A 24,426-nucleotide genomic window follows, 5' to 3' on the forward strand; every position below is an offset into this window, starting at 1 on the left:
CCAAAGGTTTAAATACCTTCTCTTGGTGAAACTACTGTTTCAAAGAGCAGTGAAGTGAAATTGACTGTAGTTACATTTTTGTAACTTTCTAGGCCCAGCACACACTATTTTACAATAGGGTGCTGGAGGGGTTACTTAGTATCCTTTGTCTAGTTTCTCATGTAACATTTTTATGTTACTGTTAGGTACAGATTTGGGGTAGTACCCTTTGGGTGCACTACAACCACCTCAAACTCCTGGCAATAGGGAACCCTACCTTTGATATAAGTCTGAACCACACAGGTTGGTAGTATGACCTACCAGCCAGGCTCATCTCAAGAGGGGTCAATGTGAACGGTAGTGGAGTTATACAGAGATTCACAGTGACAAGTATTCAAACAAACACTGATACTCAAGGTTTCCTGATAAAACAATTATTAATGTATCATTCATTTAAACAAGCCTTCTTCTGAAGGAGCAATATTAAAGCAACACTCAAATACACTTCAGAAATACACACTAGTTTCTCAGAATCAGTAAAGATCCATTGGGGAGGGCACGCAGACAGTTCCTACACCCTCAGGTGACTTAAATAACTAGGGCAATGTGGACATTAATATATTACTGTACATTCAGAGTAGGCTTGGAGAGTGTCAAATAAAAGGGTTATTAGAACAAACAAGAAATCACAAATATTCTTTAAGCAGGCAAATACTTTTGCTCCCCCCAATGCAGAGTAAGTAACCCCTTCCTGGAAGGATAGGTGCAACACAATAACAGAGAAGAGAAGAGTCATTCAGGGACCTAGGCTGAGCCAGTGCAATGGGCAAATGTCTTTGTGGACTGAAGCACTTTTTGAAGGGGAGTAAGGGAATTAAATGTATTTGCACAATGTTTTTAGAATTCTTCGGTGAAAAAGAAGAATCAAATGTAGGGGCACACGCTGGGAGACTTGTGAAGAAGAGCAAGTAAATCTACAGTGAGGTAAGTTCTCTCAGACTTTACAGTACCTTTAGGTTTGAAGAAAAGATGCATCTGATGACCTCTGTTCCTGTGCAGCTCTGCAGATCCTGCTGTTCCTAGGCCTCAGTCGTGGGGACAAGAGGGAGGACTTCTGGGGACTCCTGCATCGCAACGGGACGATCACTGACCGCAACCGGCAAACGTTCAAACAAGTGGCACTTCAGTGTTTCAGCTTCTCGTGAGTACCGCAAACACCAACACCGTGGTTTCTGGCTGTTGAGGTGGACTTTCCTTGCTTCTGGGGTCCCCCACTCTGTTGAGGGGGCTCAGGCTCGGTCAGTTCCTGCTTCCTGGGAGTCCGGAGGATCTTCCTGGAGCTCCTGGCCAACTTAAAAGCGACGTACACAAACTGGTGTTCCTCTCCCTGATTATTTGGTACCAGCAGCAACTGCAATGGAAATTCAACAGGCTCTGAGAAGGATCTTCCAGGTGGCTTACTTTGGAGTCGATTGGTCCCACCAACTCAAGTCGAGAAGTCGTCTTTGCAGGGCTTCTGTCGAAATGAATTTGGAGCTTCAGCACAACAGCAGAGCTTCGCCGAGCAAAAAACAGTCCAGGAGTTGCAGCAGGCATCCTCTTCAAGTTCTAGTGGTTTACTTTTTCCTACCTGTGTGTTTTTACCGCGGACTGCAATTTCAGCTCCAGTAAGACACCTAGGGATGCCTGTTTTGTCAAAATGGTCCTGGTCTTACTTTTTCCCCATTTCTTGTTGGAAAGGTACTTTATTCTGCGTGCCAAAGCAGGTTTGGTCCCTTTGTTCGTTTTTTTTCTTTGGCGGGATTCACAAGGGAAGCCCACCTCTGGCTCCAGCGTGTCTAGCAGGGCAGGAAGCGAGGCAGGTGCTCGAAACTCAATGTGCTTAGTCTCCTTGTTTATAGTAACGCACCCAAGGGTGATTGGCTGGAGGACAGCCACCCTGCTGTGTGATTGCATGGATGGGAGAAACCTGCATAAAAGGCAAGGCTTTTTGCTTGAAATTCAGTCGACCACTGGACGAAGCAACCCGAAGATGATCTTGGAAGAGACGCCTGCTGCAACTCCTGCACCGTTGGTTTCCCCGGTGAAGCCCTGCTGCAGTGCTGATGCTTCGAATTCGCCTTGACTAGAGAAAACCTGCAAAGGACGACTTCTCCCCTTGGGTTGGTGGGACCAATGGACCCCAAGACAAGCTCATCTGGAAATCCCTTTGGAGCTGGCTGTACTTCCATTGCTGCTGCAGGAACCGAAGTGCCAGGGAGAGGACCACCAGAATAGAGTGAGTGCCTTTAAGTCGGACCCGAGCTCCAGGAAGATACTCCGGACTCCCAGGAAGCAGGACTGACCAAGCCTGAGCCACCTCAACAGAGTGCTGGACCCCAGATGCGAGGAAAGTCCATAGTGGTATCCGAGACCCGCAGTGGTGCTATTTGCGAGAGCCGCGAAAAGCTGAAACCGCGAAGTGCTGCTGATCGGAAGTTTGCCCATTGCTGCCACCAACCTTCCTTTCGTAGTGCAGGAGTCCCCAGACGTCCTCGCTCTTGTCCCCACAACTGAGGCCAAGGAACAGTAGGATCTGCAGAACTACACAGGAACAGAAGCCAGCTGGAACCAATTTCTTCTAACCAAATGTACTGTAAAACTAAGGGGACTTACCGCCTGTCGTGTAGCCTTGCTAGTTCTCAGTTCAGACTTGTCTTGGTTGCTTTTGCAGAGTTACTTTTGCAGAGTTGCTTGCAGCTTTTCCCCTCACAAGCCTCCCAGCTTGTGGCCCTACAGTGATTCTATTTTCTTCTACAAAGACTTCTAAAACATTGTGCAAGACTTTTACTTACCTGCAAGAAATGCTTCAGCTCACCTAGACTTTTGTTCAATTAACATTGGCTGCCCTGGCTCCCTGAAAGACACTTCTTACCTCTGACTTCGTGCTTTACCTTTCCTCCAGGAAAGGGTTAATTTACTTTGCATTGGGGGGGTTAAAAAGTACTTACCTGCTTTAGAATATTTGTTTATTCTTTGTTTTATTCCAAAACCCTTTTCTTTGACACCCAAACTCGGTATCGCTTTAAATGTGCCAGTGATATATTCATGTCAAGTGTTCTAGTTATTTGTCACCTCAGGATGTAGGAACCATCTGTGTCATCCCAAATGGGTACTTGCGGATTTAGAGAAACTAAGAGATGTATTTTGAAGTGTATTTTTGTGTTGCATATATATTGCTCCCTTCTGAAGAAGGCTTATTCAACTCGCTGTTAAATTAATAATTGTTTAATCAAGAAACCTTGCGTGTAAGCGTTTATTTGAATACTTGTCACTGTGAATTTCTGTGTAAAAACCCTACTGCTCACATTGACTCCTCTTGAGATAACTTCAGCTATATAGAGCTGTATATTGTCCTCTTTTTAGGGGCAAAAAAATTTCCACAAAAACAGCTTCCTCCCTTTAAGGCTAGAAGGTGGTATCTATCACCCACCTTGACATATACACATAGACACTGTTTGACCTAATTCAATAGTCAAAACCACGATTATCGAAAAAAATGACATTCATACTTTAATATTTATACACATATAAAACAAATTACCAATAAAAATCATCTAAAAAGACAATGATCATTCACACAATCAAAGCACCATTTCATCTTTGGTATGTATGCATCAAGACACAATTTCAGAGGAAATCTATACACAGTTTTTCAGAGAAAATCTATTCAACACCCCTACTTTTCGTGTCTATCAAAAACAGCTCCTTTTTAAGGGAGTATATATCTTGAGATAAGCTTTGCTGCTCAGCCACGCTACCAGCCTGTGTAGTACAGACTTATACCAAAGGTTAGGTTACCTATTACCAGGAGGACAAGGTTGGTGTAGTCTCCCACACGGCACTGCATACAATCTTGCTTAACACCTATCCATAGTCTGCCAGGGTACAGAATGTACTTCCCCTTTTGCCTTCTGCAGAAGGGGCAACTGAGTTTGTGTCCGTCCTTAACCCCACACCCCCCTTCGTGGTCTTTTTACTACTGCCATCCTTCCTTTCCTGATTTGAAGCCTATTTCCCCAGTTCCAGGTTTCCTCCTTTATCATCTTCCGCCCCTTCTTTCCTCCTCCTTCCTCTCCCCACACTTGTTGGATCACAAGGGTCGAAGCCATCATTCCTATTGCCATTGTCACGTCTGTCCTCACAGTCCGATGCAGTATTATTTCCTGTCGTATCTCGCTTGTCCAATTCTATGTCCTGTCCCCAGTTATAAGTGTTAAATTTTATATGTCCTGCCGTCCATCCCTGTTGGTCCTCTGCCTTTCCCTTTTCCTTCCCTTTTTTTCACGATCTTTCTCCACTATCTTTTCCACTTCTCTAAACATTGAGTCCAGTTGCTGTCGTTTGCTTTCCTTAATATCAGAAAAATATTTTGTATTCCCTTTTTCTTTCTTATCCTGTGAATGAGATTCTGGCTCTGGCCTATTTTTCTCTGTCTCCTTATCTGGAGTTGCCTGCCTACGATTTCTATATCCTGCAGATGGCTTTAATAACGGAAACTATCCGTAAGCAGGGGATGTATCGCTAGCTTTCTCCTCTTCCCCTTCTCCCTTCTTTTTCTCCACTTTAGATGTCCCGTCTCTTAAGCTTTGCACCTTTTATATGTTGCTAAAAATTACTGTCAATTATATCCTTTTGAAATGTTCCCTCCCTGGAGCATTCCCGATCAGTTTCCCACTGTCGTTAATCCACTGAAAGTGATATTTCAATATGTTTTAGCGATATTGGGGCAATTAGTTGCATATATGGTCAAGTGGTGAGTCTGTATAATAGGCTAACATTATTGCACCCTTCTCCCAATTTCTAGAGTACTCTCCCTTTTTAATCTCGGCCCCTCTTATATCTCAAACCACTTTTACCCCCTTAACTACCTTCACTTACTCATAACCTTTCACTCACTGTTATACTTTACTGTCTTGCTCGTTCCCCTTATTTCATTCACACTGGCCTTCTCAGGCCTTACCTTTCACACCACTTATACTCAATAAATGGCCTTCTCCACAGGCCCACCACCTTAACAATTATGCCCTATGTTAGTGCGCTTGGGGTTCAGTTGCTCCTCCGTCCGTTCTACTGCACCCCATGCACGTGGTACACAGCTCTTCCAATATTTACATATTAGTTTGGCTCTGGTCCTTCCGTGATTTCCGCAACCACAATAAACACAAAACAGAACTTCACATTATGTTAACCAACTACTAGTTATTACAACACACCAATGCATAGTTCCTTTCTTTCTCTTCACACCTTCAATACTTAGCCTGTAAATAACAAATAGCCTGCACTACGTGCAATTCTCATATAACAAGGTCTGCCACTTATTGTACAACCCTCGGCTCTAACGCAGATGTGCCACAGCCCCCTCACTAATGGGTAAGTGGAACTAATATCTACTACTACTACGGCCAATCACCCTCCACCTTTTGAAGGTGTGTCCTATTCACCATAAAAATAACCCTCTCCTCCTCCCCCCACCCACCTCGCACGTTCATGCACGGGTATATTCGCGTATCCTTCTGAGATTCTCAAGTTTTCCCAACCCCTGAATCTTCCTTTAAGGCCAGCACTCCCTTCCGAGCAGACGGAGTGTTTCAACCAGGCAGACCACCTCGGTGTAGAGCTCTAGAACTAGTCTGCAAACGCTGTCCCGCACACCTCCGAGAGCACAGCTGGAATTCTCACGTCTGCTCATGAAAGCTGACTCCCCGTACGGGCCACCAAAAATGTACTGGAGGTTGCCGCAGAACTCGGCAATAAAATTACAAAAGTAATCCAGAAAAGTGTACACCAGGCAAGAAGTAATACAATTTATTCTGGGCCCAGTCGCAGCTAGGAAAGCAAAATTCACAGACGGTGGAACAGTGCTGCATGAAAGACGCTGTCTAAATACACCCCCAAGACAAATGTTTTTATAACCATACAAACTAATTGACATCAACGCACATTGTAACATTGAGATAGTCCTTCATGTGGAGCTGATTGGTAGAACTACGTCATTCCCTTATGGAAAGGCATACATTACCCCGCGGTGGTTGGATCCTGCAATCCTCGCCATGCCACCTTCAGTCAAACTCACAATTCCCACATCAATAATGCAAAAACATTGCGACATTGGAGAGGACCAGGTAATCTTTATTCATATGACTCTGGTCATCTCCATCCGATTCTCATAAGAATATAGCCGATCATGACACTGGAGGATCCTTTAACCACTGACAAATTACCATTTTGATGTTGCATCTTAAGAACTCTTCGAACCTCAAGAGCTATTGATTTCTTACCATATGATGCTGGGAGTATGTAATTTACAATGTGCTGTCAGCCTCTGCTGCTACTAAGCACGTTAGTAAAATGTGAATTAGTTTCTAATGAAAAGCATGCTCTAAGGCTTGTTTACAGTGCCTCAGTCAAAATCAATCAAATAGTTTCTTCTAGAGCGCACTATCGCCGAAGGCATCATGGCGCTGACGGGAGATACTGAGAAAAGCAGAGAGACTGGGAGAGAAGCCACTTTTATGAAAAGGAACGTTTTAAGTTCCTTCCTGAATGATACAAAATCAATATTATTTCTTAGTTGCAAGGGCAAAGAGTTCCACAGCTTAAGCCCGGCCACAGAGCAGGCTCTCCACCATGTCGTTCCCTTCTGTATGTAGGCACACACAAGTGCAGTGTTTGTAGATGTCAGAGTTCGGCTTTGGTTATAGCGATAAAGTTTCTCTTCAATGGCGAGGCATCCTTTGCCATTTTGGGCGTGATGAATCGGACCTAATGATTTAAACTTGACCCTCGCTTCAATAGGTAGCCAGTGTAAAGATTGTCGTGCTCTGGTTACCCCTCTTCCAGGGGGAACATGTTTCACCAGGCGCACTTCTGCATTTTGCAGCACCTGCAAGCGATGGGTAAGGTAGGACATCTGTGCGAAGTAGATTGCGTTGCAGTAGTCAACATTACCGTTGATGCCTGCAGCCACAATCTGAGCATGAGCTATTTTGATTCCTAAATTTCGTACCATTTTAACTGGTTCAGGGAGTGATCCCAATGAATCTGGCCAAAACGCTGAGGTCCAATCACCAGCGGAATCTGATGGACCGATAATCAAAACCTCCGTCTTCCTGCCATTTAGTTCAAGCTAGTTTGCCTCCATCCAGCCTCGAATCGCTTCCTGGCACTGTTTAAGGCTTTCAGCAATTCTTGGCTGGTCTGGCTGCAACCTGAACACAATTTGGGTATCATCCGCATAGGTAAACACCCTACAACCAAATAGGTGGATGTTAGGTAAAGATTTGGGGTAGTACCCGTAAGGTACACTACAACAACCTTAGCCTCCTGGCAATAGGGACCCAACATTTGGTGTAAGTCTGAACTACACAGATCGGCAGTGTGGCCTAGCAGCCAGACTTATCTCAAGAGGAGTCCATGAGCAGTAATGCAGTTACAAAGAGATTCACAGTGACTTATTCAAATAAACACTTATATTCAAGGTTTCTTGATAAAAACAATTATACATTTGTTTAACAGTCATTTAAGTAAGCCTTCTCCAGCATGGGGTCTGGCATGGATTCACATGCTCATGAATATTCCCCGTCGTCAGGCTGGGAATCCTCGGTAAACAAAAAACCAGTATCAGTTTCGTTTCTGATCTGTCTTTCGTAGTAGTAACCAATCACTGATCTCTGCGTCATACTGACCACAGCCAATGACTGCCCTCTACCTAAGCCCCGCCTCTGGCAGCCATCTTCAGATTTTTACCGCACGTTCAAGTGTTGGGATCCTCGTGCTATTGCTCTCGAGCGTTAGTGCTATTTTTCACATTTTTTCTCAGAAAAATTTCTCTTTTTCGGTCAAAAGAGCCTCAAGCTCCACCGTTTCTTCATCCGATCAACGGGGACCCGTGTCGGATTCGTCTACGCCCCTCAAGGGTGAAGATTTCGTCGAGCCACGCTTTTGGAGGACTCCAGAAGTTTCTCAGGCCCATCTCGGACATGACCCAGGAGAAGGAAAGCTGTTCAGGGTCTGCCCTGGATGCCAGCTTCAGAATGTCTTCAAGGAGGACAAACACTCCATTTGCCTTTACTGCCTACATGAGGACAAGACGCACGTGGAGAAGGACTGTGCGTTTTGCGGCAATATGTCGGAGCGGACCATGAAGGACCGCCATCAACGTCTCGCCAACTGGCTGGAAGGAAAGAGCCCATCAGGCGAGAAGAAGTCCGAGCGGTCTTCTAAGACCTTTGAGGGCGCCCTGGCGACGGGGGTCCAACAGAAGGCCAAGCACCGCGAGTCCGCTGGCACCGGGAGCGCCGAACGGTCGGGCTCTACGCGCGCCAAGCAGGGCGCATCCTCCCCGGCGCCATCAACCACGAGCCAGTGCTCTGGCTCGGGTAAGAGGAAGGCCGAGCACCCGGAAAAACTCCTGGAGAGACCCCGGTCGTGCCCTAAGGCCCCATCGGAGGAGGAGCGAGGTGGTGACCCTCCCCCCAAGGAGAAGGCGGTGAGCGCACCTAAGGTGGTGAAAGCCTTGATCCATCCGGCCAAGGCCTCTATCGAGGCAGTCGCGGCGGCCCTGGTTCAGCCTGTGGAGGCTACACCAGTGGTGGCGACCCCGGGGCCCAGAATCTCACTGGCACAGAGAAGAAAAAGGGGGGGCAGGAGGTCGTCGTGGACTCGGCCTCAACCTCTGAGGAGGAGCTGAAGTCTTAGGCCAAGGCTCTGGCGTGGAAGGCGGCCATCCTGTCGGGAGGGACCCCGACGTGGAAGACGACGAGGGCGTCGAGGATGCCGACGGGGCTCCTGATCGCCCGTCGGATCTCCCTCAACCAGTGCCGCAAGACAACTCGGCAGCCATTTTGTTGGCTATACACTCCTTATGCTCGGAGATGAGGACGAGACTGCCGTTACCACCAACGGAGGAACCGCTCCCGACGCGGGACCCAGAGCCAGGCCCTTCTGGGAGCCCTCCCCCTAAGAGAAGAAGGATTCATCCTCCACCTCCTTTTCAGCCATCGCGCCCTGTTCAGCCCTCCTCCCCGTCCACGACACGTGGGGATGATACGGGGACTGACACGGCCGCGACGGGTACAGACGACTAGGTTTACGACGAGGATCTCCCGTCGTCACCTCCCACCCGGGCTTCCCCGCCCGACGAGATTGGATCGTTTCACTCCATGATCGCCAGGGCATCCGAGCTTTTCCAGCTCTGCCCGGGTGAGAAGAAGGAAGGTTTCCTTTATCAACGGCGCGAGACCAAGAGGAAGACGGTCCTCGCTGTACCTCTACTAGACGCTATTTGGGATGAGGGCCTCGCCCTCCTCAAGAACCCATCCATGACGCCGGCTAGAAGGTATCGGTACGAGAAGTAGTACCGGGTCCCAGACGCGGCCCCCTTGTGCCTTCGGGCACAGCCGACCCCGGACTCGGTCGTCTCCGCGGCGGCCAGGAAGAAAGCGGGGGGGGCGGCCTCTACGTCTACCTCCCCGCCGGACGGCGAGGGAAAGAAATTAGACACGATGGGACGCAGAGTCATCTCGTCGGCAGCGACGACGATTAAGGCGGCCAACGCCTTGGCTATCGTAGCCCGCTACGACAGGGAGTTGTGGTACAAGCTGGCCCCCCCCTGCTGGACTTCCTACCAGACAAGAGGGCAGAAGCCCTAGAGATCTTGCAGGAAGGAGAGGTGGCGTCGGACCACGCCATTACGATTGCGACGGACATCGCTGACACTGGATTTCGCCAGTTGGGCAACGGCGTGTGCCTTAGGCGGCGTGGATGGCTCAAGGCTATTGACTTCCGTCAGGACGTGCAGACCAGGGTCTTGGACATGCCGTTCGACGGAAACAACCTGTTTGGGAAAACAGTGGACGATTCCCTTCAAGCCATCAAGGCGGACACGGAGACGGCCCGGGCTCTTGGGTTCTCCACCAACGGCGGCCGCCCTTTTGGAGCGGCGGAGGCAAACAGGGTGCCTCCAAAGGTTCCAGCGGTGGATTTTCCACCTACCGTCAAGCGGCCTGTTCGTCGTCACAGGAAGCTTACAGGGGACGAGGCAAGTCAGGCGGACCCTGCCGTCGTCGCCAAGGACAAGGTGGCAAGGCCTCGTCGAAGCAGGACTGAACCGGCCGTGGGGTCGGGCCCCCACCGAAACACCCCGGTGGGAGGCCGGCTGGCGAGCTTCGTCAGCGTGTGGGAGTCCATCTCCACCGACCGTTGGGTGCTGGACGCCCTAGCTCAGGGTCACGCGCTCGAGTTTCTAAGGAGGTGCCCGCGTGTCCCCCCTGTGGCCAGGAAAGAACATCACGTCCCTCAACGTCTCTTGGAGGTGAAGGCGATGCTCAAGAAGGGCGCCATTGAGCTCGTCCCAAAGAGGCTTTGGGGCTCCGGAGTTTACTCAAGATACTTCCTCATGAAAAAGACGACGGGAGGATGGCGTCCCATCCTGGACCTACGATGACTGAACAAATTCATCAAGGCACAGAAGTTCCGGATGGTCACCCTCCAACACGTCCTGGGTCAACTGGAGGAGGGCGATTTCCTGTCGTCGTTGGATTTGGAGGATGCCTACTTCCATATTCCCATCCTAAAGGGACACCGAAAGTTTCTCAGGTTCGTGGTCCAAGGGCGTCACTATCAGTTCAGAGCCCTCCCCTTTGGATTGAGGTCGGCACCCAGGGTGTTAACCAAGTGCCTCGCACCGGTGGCGGCGCAGCTGAGCCGAGAGGGGATCCACGTCTACCCCTACCTGGACGACTGGCTCATCCGAGCAAAGACGAAGGAGCTTGCCGTGGAGCACACGGCAAGGACCGTCCAACTGCTCACGGACCTGGGATTCTCCATAAACTACACCAAGTCCCACCTGGTGCCCGCTCAAGACGCACTGTTTCTGGGAGCGAAGCTCGACACAGTGTCGCTTCTGGCCTCTCCGTCGGAGGAAAGGACGGCCATTTCGGGCAAGGTGCAGCGGATGCTGGTCGCGGACGCGGCCAGGGTGAGGTCCATCAAGTCCCTCCTCGGAATGATGTCTTCTTGCATTTATCTCATCCGCCTGTGCAGGCTCCGGATGCGCCCGTTGCAGGAGTTCCTGGTCGCACGCTGGATCCAGATGACGGGCAGCTTCGAGGAGAGGATCACACTCGACGAGAGTTTCCGACAAGTGATCCGGTGGTGGGGCACCCGCGCGCATCTGACAGCGGGCATGGACTTCCAGACCCCCAGCCACCAGGAGACAGTGACCACGGATGCCTCCCTGGAAGGGTGGGGAGCGCACACCGAAAATTTGCACGCGAGAGGCCTTTGGCTTCCGATGGAGAAGTCCCTCCATATCAACGTCCTGGAGCTCCGTGCAGTGTTTTGGGCCCTCAGGTCTTTTCTTCCGTCCCTCAAGGGCAAGGTGGTGAGGATCTTCACCGACAACACCACCACCATGTTCTACATCAGGAAGCAGGGCGGTACCAGATCCCCAGCCCTGTCCAAGGAGGCGCAGGATCTGTGGCATTGGGCCATCGCCCAAGGGATGTTTCTGGTGCCGTTTCATCTGGCAGGGATAAAAAACACCATCGCCGACTCGCTCAGCAGAGAGCTGCGCTCGTGCCACGAGTGGGAGCTACGGCAGGATCTAGTGGACCGCCTCTTCCGACTGTGGGGCACACCCCAGATCGATCTGTTCGCGACGGCGACAAACTCCAAGTGCCGGAGGTTCGCCAGCAGGTTTCCCCAGCCGAGGAGCATGGGCGATGCTTTCTCGTTCCCCTGGGAGTGCCTGTTTCTATATGCATTCCCTCCATTGCCATTGCTGATCCGGCTCATGAACCAGCTCAAGAGGTCATGGTGCAGGATGATCCTCGTCGCACCTGCGTGGCCGAGGCAGATATGGTTCCCGGACCTTCTGGACTTGTCAGCGTCCCTGTCAATCAAGCTGCCAGTGGACGCGGATCTTCTCTCCAGGGAAGGAGGCGCCATCCTACATCACGACCCGAAGTCGCTGAACTTGCAGGCCTGGCTCCTGCAGCGTTAGAGTTTGGAGGATACGACTGCAGAGAGGTTCTTGCAAAGGCCAGGGCGTCCTCAACTCTTAAATGCTACGGACACAAATGGAACAGGTTCTCTGTCTGGTGCCACGCACAGAAGATTAACCCTCTACGGATTACGGCTCCCCAGGTACTGCCGTATCTACTGACGCTGGCCAAGGCTGGACTGGCGCACGCGTCCATCAAGATTCATCTTGCTGCGATCTCCTGATACACCAGAACCACGGGGCGGACGTCTTTGTGGTCTCATCGTCTGGTGAAAGAGTTCATGAAGGGACTGTTCAGATCGTTCCCGTCGGTGAAGGCTCCGGCCCCGGCGTGGGAGCTCAACGTGGTGCTGACCAAGCTCATGGGACCTCCGTTCGAGCCTCTGCACTCAGCTCCGTTGAAGTTCTTGTCGTGGAAAACAGCGTTTCTTGTGGGCATCACCTCCGCACGACGGGTGGGAGAGATGCAGGCCCTTTCCTGCAAGCCCCCGTACTTGACTTTTCACGACACGAGGGTAGTGCTCAGGACGCACCCCTCCTTCATGCCCAAGGTGCCGTCGGACTTCCACCTCAACTAACCCTTGGTGTTGCCTGTTTTCTTCCCGTCGCCTTCGTCGCCGATTGAAAGGACTTTGCACTCGCTGGATGTGGCTAGAGTGCTGAAGTTCTACGTGGACCGTACAAAGTGTTTTCGGAAGACGTCACAACTCTTTGTGAACTTTGGACCTGTCAATCAGGGAAGGCTCGCTAGAAGGCTTCCATTTCCAGATGGCTCTCCGGCTGTATCATGTACTGTCATCGGTTGGCAAACCGACCGCTGCCTGGCCGTCCGAGAGCCCATTCCACCAGAGCGATCGCAGCTACCACGGCATTCCTATCTGGTGTGCTCTTGCTGGACATCTGCAGGGCTGCTACGTGGAGGTCGACGCACACCTTCACGAAATTCTACTGCGTCGATCGGGTTTCCAGGGAGGAGTCCAGGGTCGGCCAAGCAGTGCTGCGCAACCTGTTCGCCTAAGGTGAGCCAGGTGAGGAGGTAAGAATTGCTTAATGTTGAGTTTGATGTAATGCTTAATGTTGAGCCTTTGCCACCTCCCGTGGTTCTGCATGTGTGTACTGCTATGTATTCTTTATTCATGAGCATGTGAATCCATGCCAGACCCCATGCTGGAGAAGGAACAAGTTACTTACCTGTAACTGTTGTTCTCCAGCATGGGTCTGGCATGGATTCACATGCGAACCCTCCCGCCTACCCCTCTGCGGCTCTTCACTTGGTCATACTGCCACTTCACGTGCTACCAAATCTGAAGATGGCTGCCAGAGGCGGGGCTTAGGTAGAGGGCAGTCATTGGCTGTGGTCAGTATGACGCAGCGATCAGTGATTGGTTACTACTACGAAAGACAGATCAGAAACGAAACTGATACTGATTTTTTCTTTACCGAGGATTCCCAGCCTGACGACGGGGAATATTCTTCATGAGCATGTGAATCCATGCCAGACCCATGCTGGAGAACAACAGTTACAGGTAAGTAACTTGTTCCTTCTTCAGAAGGAACAATATAAAAGCAACACTCCAAAAATCCACACTCTTAGGTTTCTTAGCTTCAGTAACTTCCCATTGGGGATGACCGACAGACAATTCCTACACCCTCAGGTGAACTAGGAAACTTGCAGTCATTAATATAGAACTGTTACATCTAGAGTAGGCAGAGTGTGTACATCTAGAGTAGGCAGAGTGTGTAAAAAGTAAGGTTAAACAGAATAAATAAGAGATCTCAAATATTTCTTTAAGCAGGCAAGTACTTTTGAACCTCCCCCCCCCCCCCAATGCAGAGTAAGTGATCCCCTTCCTGGAAGGATAGGTGCAACAAAAAACGGAGGAGAGGAGTTATTCAGAGAACCAGGCTAAGCCAATGTCAATGGGCAAAAGTCAATGTAACTGAAGCACTTCTTGGAGGCGAGTAAAAGTCTTTGCACAATGTTTTTAGAAGTATTTGATGAAGAAAGCAGAATCAAATGTAGGGCCACAAGCCGGGAGACTTGTGAAGTAGAAGAGCAAGCAAATCCCCAGTGAGAGGTAAGTTCGCTCAGACTTTACAGTACCCGTGGATTGAAGAAAACTATGCAGCTGATGACCTCTGTTCCTGTGCAGCTCTGCGGATCCTGTTGTTCCTGGGCCTCAGTCGTGGGGACAAGAGGGAGGACTTCTGGGGCCTCCTGCACCACAACGGGACGGTCACTGACCGCAACAGGCAAACTTTCAAATCAGTGGCACTTCGGTGTTTCAGATTCTTGCGACTACCGCAAATAGCAACACTGCGGTTCTTGGCTGTCGAGCTGGACTTTCCTTGGTTCTGGGGTCCCGCACTCTGTTGTGGGGGCTCGGTCAGTCCTGCTTCCTGGGAGTCCGGAGGATCTTCCTGGAGCTCTTGGCCAACTTAAAAGCAACGCACACAAACTGGTGTCTCCCCCCCCCCCCCGGCTATACGGTTTCCAACGGCACTGTGTGGAAATTCAACCAGCTCTGAGATGGATGTCCAGGTGGCTTACTTTGAAGTTGATTGGTCCCACCAACTCAAGGGGAGGAGTCGTCTTTGCAGAGCTTCTCTGTTGAGGCGAACTTGGAGCTTCAGCACAGCAGCAGGGCTTCATCGTTCAAACCAACGGTCCAGGAGTTGCAGCAGGCATCGTCTTCCAGTTCTTCGGATTCCTTCGTCCAGTGGTCGACTCTGCCTTCCAGCCAAAAAGCCTCACTTTTTATGCAGGTTTCTCCCATTCATTCCAGCCTAGCTGTCAATCACTGAGCAGGGTGGCTGTCCTTGCCGGACAGCCAGCCAGCCAATCAACACACAGTGCATTCCGGTCTCCTAGGAGACTAAGCACAGGGAGTTTCGGGCACCTCCCTCACCTCCCGCCCCCACTAGACACTCTGGAGCCAGAGTCGGGTTTCACTCGTGAAGCCCGCCAAAGGCAAAATGTACAAAGGGACCAAACCTGGCTTGGTACGCAGAGTAAATCTCTAGAAGGACCAAAACAAGAAATGGGCGAAAAAGAAGACCGGGGCCATTTTAACACACATGGCACCCATGAGTGCTTTACTTTAGCTGCGAACGCAGCCCGCATTAAAGACACAACACGGTAGTAAAAAGTAACCACTGCCACCAGCCATTTATTGTGTTTATTGTGGCAACATAACATTTTTTACATGAGAAGCTAGACGAAGAGGCTACTTAGTAACCCCTCCAGCAGCCTATTGTAAGATAGTGTGTGCTGGGTCTAGAAAGTTCCACTGTGTAGCAAAGTCAATTTCACCTTACTCCTCTTGGAAACGGTTAATCCAAGAGTAAGGTATTTAAACCTTGGGAAATCTAAACGACTTCCCTGTGTCACTGCACTAAAGGTGCTGTGTGACACAATGCAAAAATGCCTATGGAGTTTGTCAGACTCCAGAAACCAAACGAAACAGTCAGAATCACAAGAAAAATACATGAGAGAGTGAGGAAAAAGGTCTCACTCTCTCCAAGGGCTGGGGGTCTCTAAGGTAGAGAGGAATTGGCACATTTCTGAGAATTCTCCCGAACAGCGGATGAGTGCCAATAAGGGGCGAATATAGAGATTATAAACGCAAAGAAGACAACGCTGACCCCTGAGGCATCCCACAAGTTACCGCCACTGAGGACGAATGATATGGGGGAAGTGAAAATATTTGAGAACTGAAAACCAAGAACTCCTGAAACCAATCCAAAACTGCCCTAGAGAACTTGCTTCCTTCAGTCTAGATACCATAATCCCATGATCAATTCTATCGAAGGCTGCCGACGGTTCCAATAAAATAAAACCTGACGTGCCGCCCTCGTCTCTGATCATGTTAAGGTCATCGAGCACTGACACGAGAACAGATTGCTTGCCCATCATAGGCTGAAAACCCATCTGGCAACTATCCAGTCAATAAGTCCCTTAGTTGAGTAGTGACTACTGCTTCATAAGGAAGGGGAGCAGCGATATAGGACGATAATTCGTCAGAGTCGAAGTATCCAGAGATGGGTTTTTTTAATAGAGGAATTACGAGCGCCTCCTTTAATTTCCTCAGGATTTTACCCCAAACTAAGGACTAATTAACCGCTTTGTCCAAAATCCCAGAGATTTTGAGGCGCCAGTTTTAATAAGTGTACAGCAATAGCATCAAGGGGAGAAGCGGATTTAAGATGTGCCAAGATCTTGCTTACTTCTTTGGTTGTCTGGCAAAAAACAGAAAAACAAGCCGCCATATTCTTTACAGTGGGGGATATTGAAACCTCACTATCCAAGTTCTTGTACTTTGATCGGTTCCCAGTCTGTTCATGTTCTCTTTTCTGATTGTTTCAATTTTGTTGATTAAAAAAAAAACAGAAAGGTCGTCACACATAATTAGCGAGCTAACCCTAGGAGTATTGACCTTGGGTTTGGTTCAGTTTATTATCTCGAAGAGTTTCTTCGGGGCATTTGCTGCTGATTGAATGGTATCAGCAGAATACAAAGATTTAGCATCTTTCAGAGCCTTATGATACGCTAATCGATGTTTAAACATTTTGCGCATTTGAGTGTCATAATGCTTTCTCCATTTACGTTTTGTCTGTCGAGTCTTAAGGCATAGTGCACATAACGTAGGTGTGTACCAGGGTGCGCCCTGAGAGGCTGTTTTTGTAATCTGTTGATAAGGCGCTATCTCATCTGCCACTGCCTCCATTACACTGACCAACCTAAATATATCGAGTGATAGGGGGGCCAAATCAAGAGGCCTTGGTGTAGTAGTGAGCCACTTCAGAAAAGATTGAAGCAGGGTCAATTCTCACCCGGTTTCGCTTTAGAGTGGGGGTATTAGGATTCAGAACTGATTTAGATCTTCCTACTGTCTGAATCTTAAAAGGAATCAAACGATGGTCTGGCCACGTGAGAAGATGACTTGAGAGGATGTCAAGCCACCTATACTTACCTGCAGCCTATTTCTATTGTCTATATGTTCTTGCCTTGTAACACAATCATTTAGGGTGTTCTCCAGCCTAGTGCATAGAATATAATTGAGTGGCTATCAACAAAGCCCCCTCCCATATCGGGCTACTCCCGCAGCTGGTAAGTTATCGCTGTTTTACCGTGCTGAACTTGCATTTATACCACACATCCTAGGTTTTGGACTTCTTAAATTAGCATATTATCTTGTGATTGGCTCCCATCATTTACTGCATCAAACCTACTCGCATTGCTTAAGTTATCTGATGTTATTTAGAGAACTTATTGTATATAACTTTATTATAGAGCGCTGTGTGATAATGCTACCTGTTGGATTAATTTTCCAGTCTGCTCATAAGGCTTAAAGTAAATATTTGTATGACTGTTTAAATTGAATTATTGTGTGCTACAAATCCTGAGACCAAGCCTTAATTGCTCATCCACATACTTGGATTGGGTTTTGGCTAACCTCTCAGAGGTCCCTATTCACCATTACTAGGGTCGCCTCCTAAAATCTGTCCACCAGGCCAGAGTTCTGAAAATCCATCTGAACAATGGGCCACATTTTTGTTTTACTTCAAGAGCTTGTTGGATCATATCCGAATATGCACTAAACTTAAAATGGAAGCGTATGGAAAGCTTTTCATCCAGGTGACTGGCTTGGGAGGATAGCTCAGGGGCAACGTGCTCACCTTTGAAGCAAGACGACACGGAGCAACAAAGGTTTGATTCCCCGGGTCCGCGCTTAAAAACCTCTGGGTATTAAGCGCTTAATAAATAACCTATCATATCATTTGGATTTTCGCGACTGGCTATGGTGGTCTATGTAGAAACCCAAGATCGCGTCTTTCTTAATTCTATTAAATTTATTTTGCTGTTATGCCTGTAATGTGTGATGTTTCATTCTAATTGTCCCTTTTCATCTGATTTCTTCAGATTGGGACGCTGGTGGAGGATTAAAGAGGCCAAGAATGGATTGTACATAATCCCATTGAAGAAGACAACCCCTACAAATGGCTCAGAGGAGCCCAGTCAGCATTCCTAAAGATATTGTCACCTTCTCCCACGCCCTCAATTCATTTATAGATTCCAAACGCATCAGAGTTTATTTATTGCTGGTTGGACATGCTGTTTAAGAATGTTTTATTAAAATCATGTTTTTCCAAATGCGTTTAAATTACTTTGTGTGTGGGTCCTGTAATGGGTTTTCGGTATTTGTGTTACAAATATCTAATTTTGAGGGGGCTTTGTGTTTGGCATTGTACAGTCTCTTCATTGCCCATGGAACCTTTGGCAAAAGGAGCTCTGAAAAACCCTCATTTTCATCAGAATCTATAAGCTATGGAATGATTAGATTTGAAATGTCCAGTGTTATGTATTGGGACATAAAGAGCATGAAGGTACTCGTTCTCAGTGAGTCATATCACAAGTGGTAAGTGTAGGAGAGGGCAGACTAAGTACTTATTTATGACATGGAGTCCTGTCTTCTAGACCTAGCTTCAGGATTTAAGTAAACATCTGTTATTTTTGGTACAGATCCCTTCATCTCCTTGTGCCTTTTACTTACACATGTAATGTGTAACCAACACACAGACCGATCATGCAGTGGCACCAAGTAGTGTACATGTGCACAACTGATCACATCCCTGGTTCTGTAACGTGGTCTCACCTGAACCCCACACATTATTCTGTTCTAAGTGCAATTTATCCTGGTTGGGAGGTGTTGGGCAAGATTTGGAGCAGTATCCCTTGGGTGCACTAAAACAACCTTGACCTCCTGCCTATAGGAACCCAACCTTTGGTATAAATCTGTACTACACAGGTTGGTAGCCTGTTGAGCAGCCAGGCTTATCCCAAGAGGGGCCAATGTGAGCTGTAGGGGAGTTGCACAGAGATTCACAGTGACAAGTAATCAAACTCTTACACACAAGCTTTCTTGAATAAACAATTATTAATTCAGTCAGTTTGAGTAAGTCTTCTTCAGAAGGGAGCAATTGCAACCAACACACAACTATACTTCCAAATATACACTCTTAAGTTTCTAAATCAGTATGTGTACCCCTTTGGCATGGCCCACAGACATAACCTAAACCCTCAGGTGACTTCAATAGCTAGGGTGCGGAGGGCATTAATATATCACAGTTGCATTTAGAATATTTTAGGCATAGGGCAAAGAAAAAGGTTATTAGAACAGACAAGAGATAACAAATATTCTTAAGCAGGCAAATACTTTTGGATCCCCCAATAAGTCATTCAGTGGAACAGGCTAAGCCAAAGACAATGGGCAAAAATCTATATGAGCTGAAGCTCTTCTTGCAGGTAAGTAAGAAACGTCTTTGCACAATGTTTTAGAGGTCTTTGAAAAAGAAGAATCAATGTAGGGACACAAGCTGTTAGACTTGTGAGTAGTAGAAGATGCAAGCAACTCTACAATAAGAGGTAAGTTCTGTCAGACTTTACAGTACATTTAGATTGAAGAAAGGTGCAGCAAGTGGCTTCTGTTCCTGTGCAGCTCTGCAGATCCTACTGTTGCTGGCCCTCAGTCGTGGTGACAAGAGGGAAGACTTTTGGGGACTCCTGCACTGCAATTGGACGGTCACTGACGGCAACTGGCAATCTTCAAACAAGTGGCACTTCGGTGTTTCAGCTCCTTGCATCTACCGCAAATAGCAACACCGCGGTTCCTGGCTGTCGAGATGGGCTTTCCTTGCATCTGGGGTCCAGCACTCTGAGGTGTCTCAGGCTTGGTCAGTCCTGCTTCCTGGGAGTCCGGAGGATCTTCCTGGGGCTCTTAGCCAGCTTAAAAGCAACACACACAATCTGGTGTTCCTCTCCCTGGCTATTCGGTTCCAGCAACTACTGCAGTGGAATTTCAACAACCTCCGAGAGGATGTCCAGGTGGCTTACTTTGGGGTTGATTGGTCCCACCAACTCAAAGGGAGAAGTCTTCCTTGCAGGGGCTTCTGTGTTGATAGGAATTTGGAGTTTCAGCACAGCAGCAGGGCTTCCCGGGCAAACCAACGGTCCAGGAGTTGCAGCAGGCATCCTCTTCAATTTGTTCTTTGGATTCTTTCGTCCAGTGGTCGACTCTGCCTTCCAAGCCAAAAAGCCTCACCTTTTATGCAGGTTTCTCCCATCATTGCAGCCTAGCTGTCAGTCACCCAGCAGTGTGGCTGTCCGGGCCGGACAGCTAGTCTACCAATCGCCTAAGAGTGCATTCCTGTCTCCTAGGAGATTAAGCACAGGGAGCTTCGGCCACCTCCCTTACTTCCTGCCCCCACCAGACATCCTGGAGCCTGAGGCGGGCTTCACTCGTGCATCTCGCCAAAGACGAAATGAACAAAGGGACCAAAATGGGTTGGTGCGCAGAGTAAATCTCAAGAAGGACCTCTCCACAAAGAAATGGCAAAAAAAGAAGACCGGGCCATTTTGACAACAATGGCACCCTTGGGTGCTTTACTGCAGCTGCGAACGCAGCCCGCGGTAAATGCACACCACGGTACTTAAAAGTAAACCACTGCCACCGCCCATTCATCGAGGAAAGAGTAACCTAAAATAGTTGCATGCGAAGCGAGACAAAGGGGATACTAAGTATTCTCCAGCATGGGGTCTGGCATGGATTCACATGCTCATGAATATTCCCCGTCGTCAGGCCGGGAATCCTCGGTATAGAAAAAAAATCAGTATCCGTTTTGTTTCTGATCTGTCTTTCTTAGTAACCAATCACTGGTCTCTGGGTCATACTGCCCCCAGCCAATGACTGCCCTCTCCCTAAGCCCCGCCTCTGGCAGCCATCCTCAGATTTTTACCGCACGTTCAAGTGTTGGGAGTCCTCGTGCTGTAGCTCTCGAGCTTTTGCTACGTTTTCACGCTTTTTTCAGGAGATTTTTCTCATTTTTCGGTTAAATAGAGCCTCAAGCTCCACCGTTTCTACATCCGATCAACGGGGATCAGTTTCAGAGTTTTTTACGCCCCTCAAGGGCGAAGATTTCGTCGATTTACACTTTTGGAGGATTCCAGAAGTTCCAAGGCCTACACCGGAACATGTCGGAGCGGACCATGAAGGATCGCCACCTCCGTCTCGCCAACTGGCTGGAAGGGAATAGCACGTCGGGCGAGAAGGAGAAAAAGAAGTCCGAGCGGTCTTCTAAGTCCTGTGAGGGCGCCCAACAAAAGGCTAAGCACCGCAAGTCCGCGGGCACCTGGAGCGCTGAACGGTCGGGCTGAACGGTCGGGCTCCTTGGCTGCCAGGCAGGGCGCATCCTCCCCGGTGCCATCAACAACGAGCCAACGCTCTGGCTCGGGTAAGAGGAAGTCCGAGAACCCGGCGAAGCTTCTGGAGGCGCCCCGGTCGATCTCGAAGATTCCGGCAGAGGGGGAGCGAGGCTCGGACCCTCCACCCAAGGTGAAGGCCCCAGGCGTACAGAAGGTGACGATGGCCCCAATTCACCCTGCTAAGACTTCGATTGAGGATGTCGCAGCGGCCCTGGCTCAGCCTGTGGAGGCTATGCCAGTGGAGGCGACCTCAGGACCCAGAGTCTCCCTGCCACCGCGGAGGGAGTAATCTTTCAGGCCCATTGAGAAGACCCCCACAAAGTCCTCGTTGGAAAAGGTGGGGGAGGGGCAGGCGGCCATCGTGGATACGGACACGACCTGTGAAGAAGAGCTCATCGAGGTCGTGGAAGAGGCCCAGCCCATCGGGAGGGATCTCGACGAGAGCGACGGTGTCGCCGACGAGGCTCCTCAAGAGCCCTCGCGTCTGTCGTTTCCAGCACCGCAGGACACTTCGGCAGCCATTTTGTCAGCGATTCAGTCCTTATGTTCGGAGATGAGGACAAGGTTGCCCCTCCCCCTGACGGAGGTACCTGAGCCAGACCCGACGGGGGAACCGGAGCCAGGACCTTCGGAAAGTCCACCGCTTAAGAGGAGGACGACGCATCCTACGCCACCTCTCCCACCTCTGCGGCCTGCTCTGCCTTCCCCCGGTCTACTACCCACGGGGATGATACAGGCACGGACACGGCTACAACAGGTACAGATGACGACGGAGGCGACGACGGGATGTGTCCCCCGTCGCCCCCTGCTCGGGCGTCCCCACCCGACGAGATTGGATCCTTTCATGCCATGATTTCCAGGGCATCCGAGCTCTTCAAGCTCTGCCCAGAAGAGAAGGAGGGGTTCCTTTAGCAACGGCGCAAGGCTAAAAGGAAGATGGTCCTCGCCGTACCGCTTCTTGATGAGGGGCTCGCCCTCCTCAAGAACCCTGCCACGGCGCCGGCAAAGAGGGACCAGTTCGAGAAGAAGTACCGGGTCCCCCGACGCTGCCCCCTTGTGCCTTCAGGCACAGCCTACCCCGGATTCGGTCATCTCGGCGGCGGCAAAGAAGAAAGCTGGGGGGGGTATCGGCATCGACATCAACTTCCCCACCGGACGGCGAGGGCAGGAAGCTGGACACGATGGGACGACAGATCATCTCATCCGCAGCGACGACTATCAATGGCGGCCAACGCACTGGCTATCGTAGCCCGCTACGACAGGGAGTTGTGGTTCAAAATCGCCCCTCTGTTGGGCTTCCTTCTGGACGCCAAAAGTGCAGAGTGCTTGAATTCCTACAGGAAGGTGAGATTGCATCGGATCACGCCATCACGGTGGCAACGGACATCGCCGACACCGGTTTCTGTCAGTTGGGCAACGGCGTTTGCTTGAGACGACAAGGATGACTCAAGGCCACGGATTTCCGCCAGGACATACAAACCAAGGTTTTGGACACGCCCTTCGACAGGAACAACCTGTTTGGGAAGGAGGTTGATGAGTCCCTTCAGGCCATCAAGACGGACACAGAGACTGCCCGGGCACTGGGAGTGCTCCAACAACGACGGCCGTCCTTTCGGAGCTCCGGAGGCAGACAAGGTGCCTCCAAGGGATCCGGCAGTGGCTCCTCCACGTACCGCCAAGCAGCAAGATCTTCATCCCAGGAAGCCTACAGGGGACGCGCCAAGTCAGGTGGTGCCCGTCGCCGTCGACGGGGAGGTCAAGGAGGCAAGGTGGCCTCCAAACAAGATTGAACCGACCGTGAGGTCGGGCCCCCGCCGAAGCACCCCGGTGGGAGGCCAGCTGGCGAGGTTCGTCAGCGTGTGGGAGTCCATCTCTACCGACCGTTGGGTGCTGGACGCCCTGGCCCAAGAGCAATCCCTCGAGTTTCAGAAGAAGTGCCCTCGCGTTCCACCCGTGGCCAGGAAGGAAAATCACGTCCCTCAACTTCTGTTGGAGGTAAGGGCGATGCTCAAGAAGGGTGCCATCGAGCTCGTCCCAAAGAGGCTTCGGAGGCCTGCGACGACTGAACAAGTACATCAAGGCACAGAAGTTCCGGATGGTCACCCTCCAGCACGTGCTGGGACAGCTGGAGGAGGGCGATTTCCTGTCGTCGTTGGACTTGGAGGATGCGTACTTCCACATCCCCATTCTAAAAAGACACCGAAAGTTCCTCAGGTTCGTGGTCCAAGGGCGGCACTACCAGTTCAAGACCCTCCCGTTCGGATTGAAGTCGGCACCCAGGGTGTTCACCAAGTGCCTCGCAGTGGTGGCGGCGCGGCTGCGCCTGCAGGGGATCCACGTCTACCCCTACCTGGACGACTGGCTCATCCGGGCAAGGACAAGGGAGCTCGCCGTGGAGCACACTGCGAAGACCGTCCAGCTGCTCACGGACCTGGGATTCTCCAACTTTCCAAAATCCCACCTGGTTCCGTCGCAAGTCGCCCCGTTTCTGGGAGCCAAGCTCGACACAGTGGCGCGGCTGGCCTCGCCGTCGGAGGAAAGGACCAGGACCATTCTTGTCAAGGCGCAGCGTCTGCTGGCCACGGACATGGCCAGGGAAAGATCTATCAAGTCCCTCCTCGGGATGATGTCCTCCTGCATTTATCTGGTGCGCCTTTGTAGGCTTCGGATGCGCCCCTTAAGAGTTCCTCGACGCCCGCTGGGTCCAGTTGACGGGCAGCTTCGAGGACAGGATCCCTCAACGAGACATTGTGTCAGGCGATCCGGTGGTGGGGTACCCGCTCCATCTGTCGGCGGGCACGGACTTTCAGACCCCAGCTCACCAGGTGACGGTGATGACGGACGCCTCCCTGGAAGGTTGGGGAGCGCACTCCGGAGATCTTCACGTGAGAGGCCTTTGGCTCCCTCAGGAGAAGTCACTCCACATCAACATCTTGGAGCTCTGTGCAGTGTTCTGGTCCCTCGGGTCCTTTCTTCCGTCCCTCAAGGGCAAGGTGGTGAGGATCTTCACCTACAGCGCCACCACGATGTTCTACATCCGGAAGCAGGGCGGAACCAGGTCCCCGGCCCTATCCAAGGAAGCCCAGGATCTGTGGCATTGGGCCGTCGCCCGAGGGATGTTTCTGGTGCCTCTTCATCT

General features: G+C 50.3%; 1 protein-coding gene across 2 annotated transcripts in view; it reads left to right on the forward strand.

Annotated features, from left to right (window-relative positions):
* Nucleotides 1-18,179, forward strand: part of RRP9 (ribosomal RNA processing 9, U3 small nucleolar RNA binding protein) — a 679,329-nt gene extending 661,150 nt beyond the window's left edge. For both annotated transcript variants that reach the window (XM_069644031.1, XM_069644030.1), the window contains exon 15: nucleotides 17,949-18,179. In XM_069644031.1, coding sequence (XP_069500132.1) covers nucleotides 17,949-18,057 — 109 coding nt within the window. In that variant the 3' untranslated portion in view covers nucleotides 18,058-18,179. The remainder of the gene's footprint in view (nucleotides 1-17,948) is intronic.
* The last annotated feature ends 6,247 nt before the right edge of the window (nucleotides 18,180-24,426 follow it).

This window comes from Ambystoma mexicanum, chromosome 2p (genome assembly GCF_040938575.1).
Source record: "Ambystoma mexicanum isolate Mex_15411 chromosome 2p, UKY_AmexF1_1, whole genome shotgun sequence".
NCBI classification, from domain to species: Eukaryota; Metazoa; Chordata; class Amphibia; order Caudata; family Ambystomatidae; genus Ambystoma; species Ambystoma mexicanum.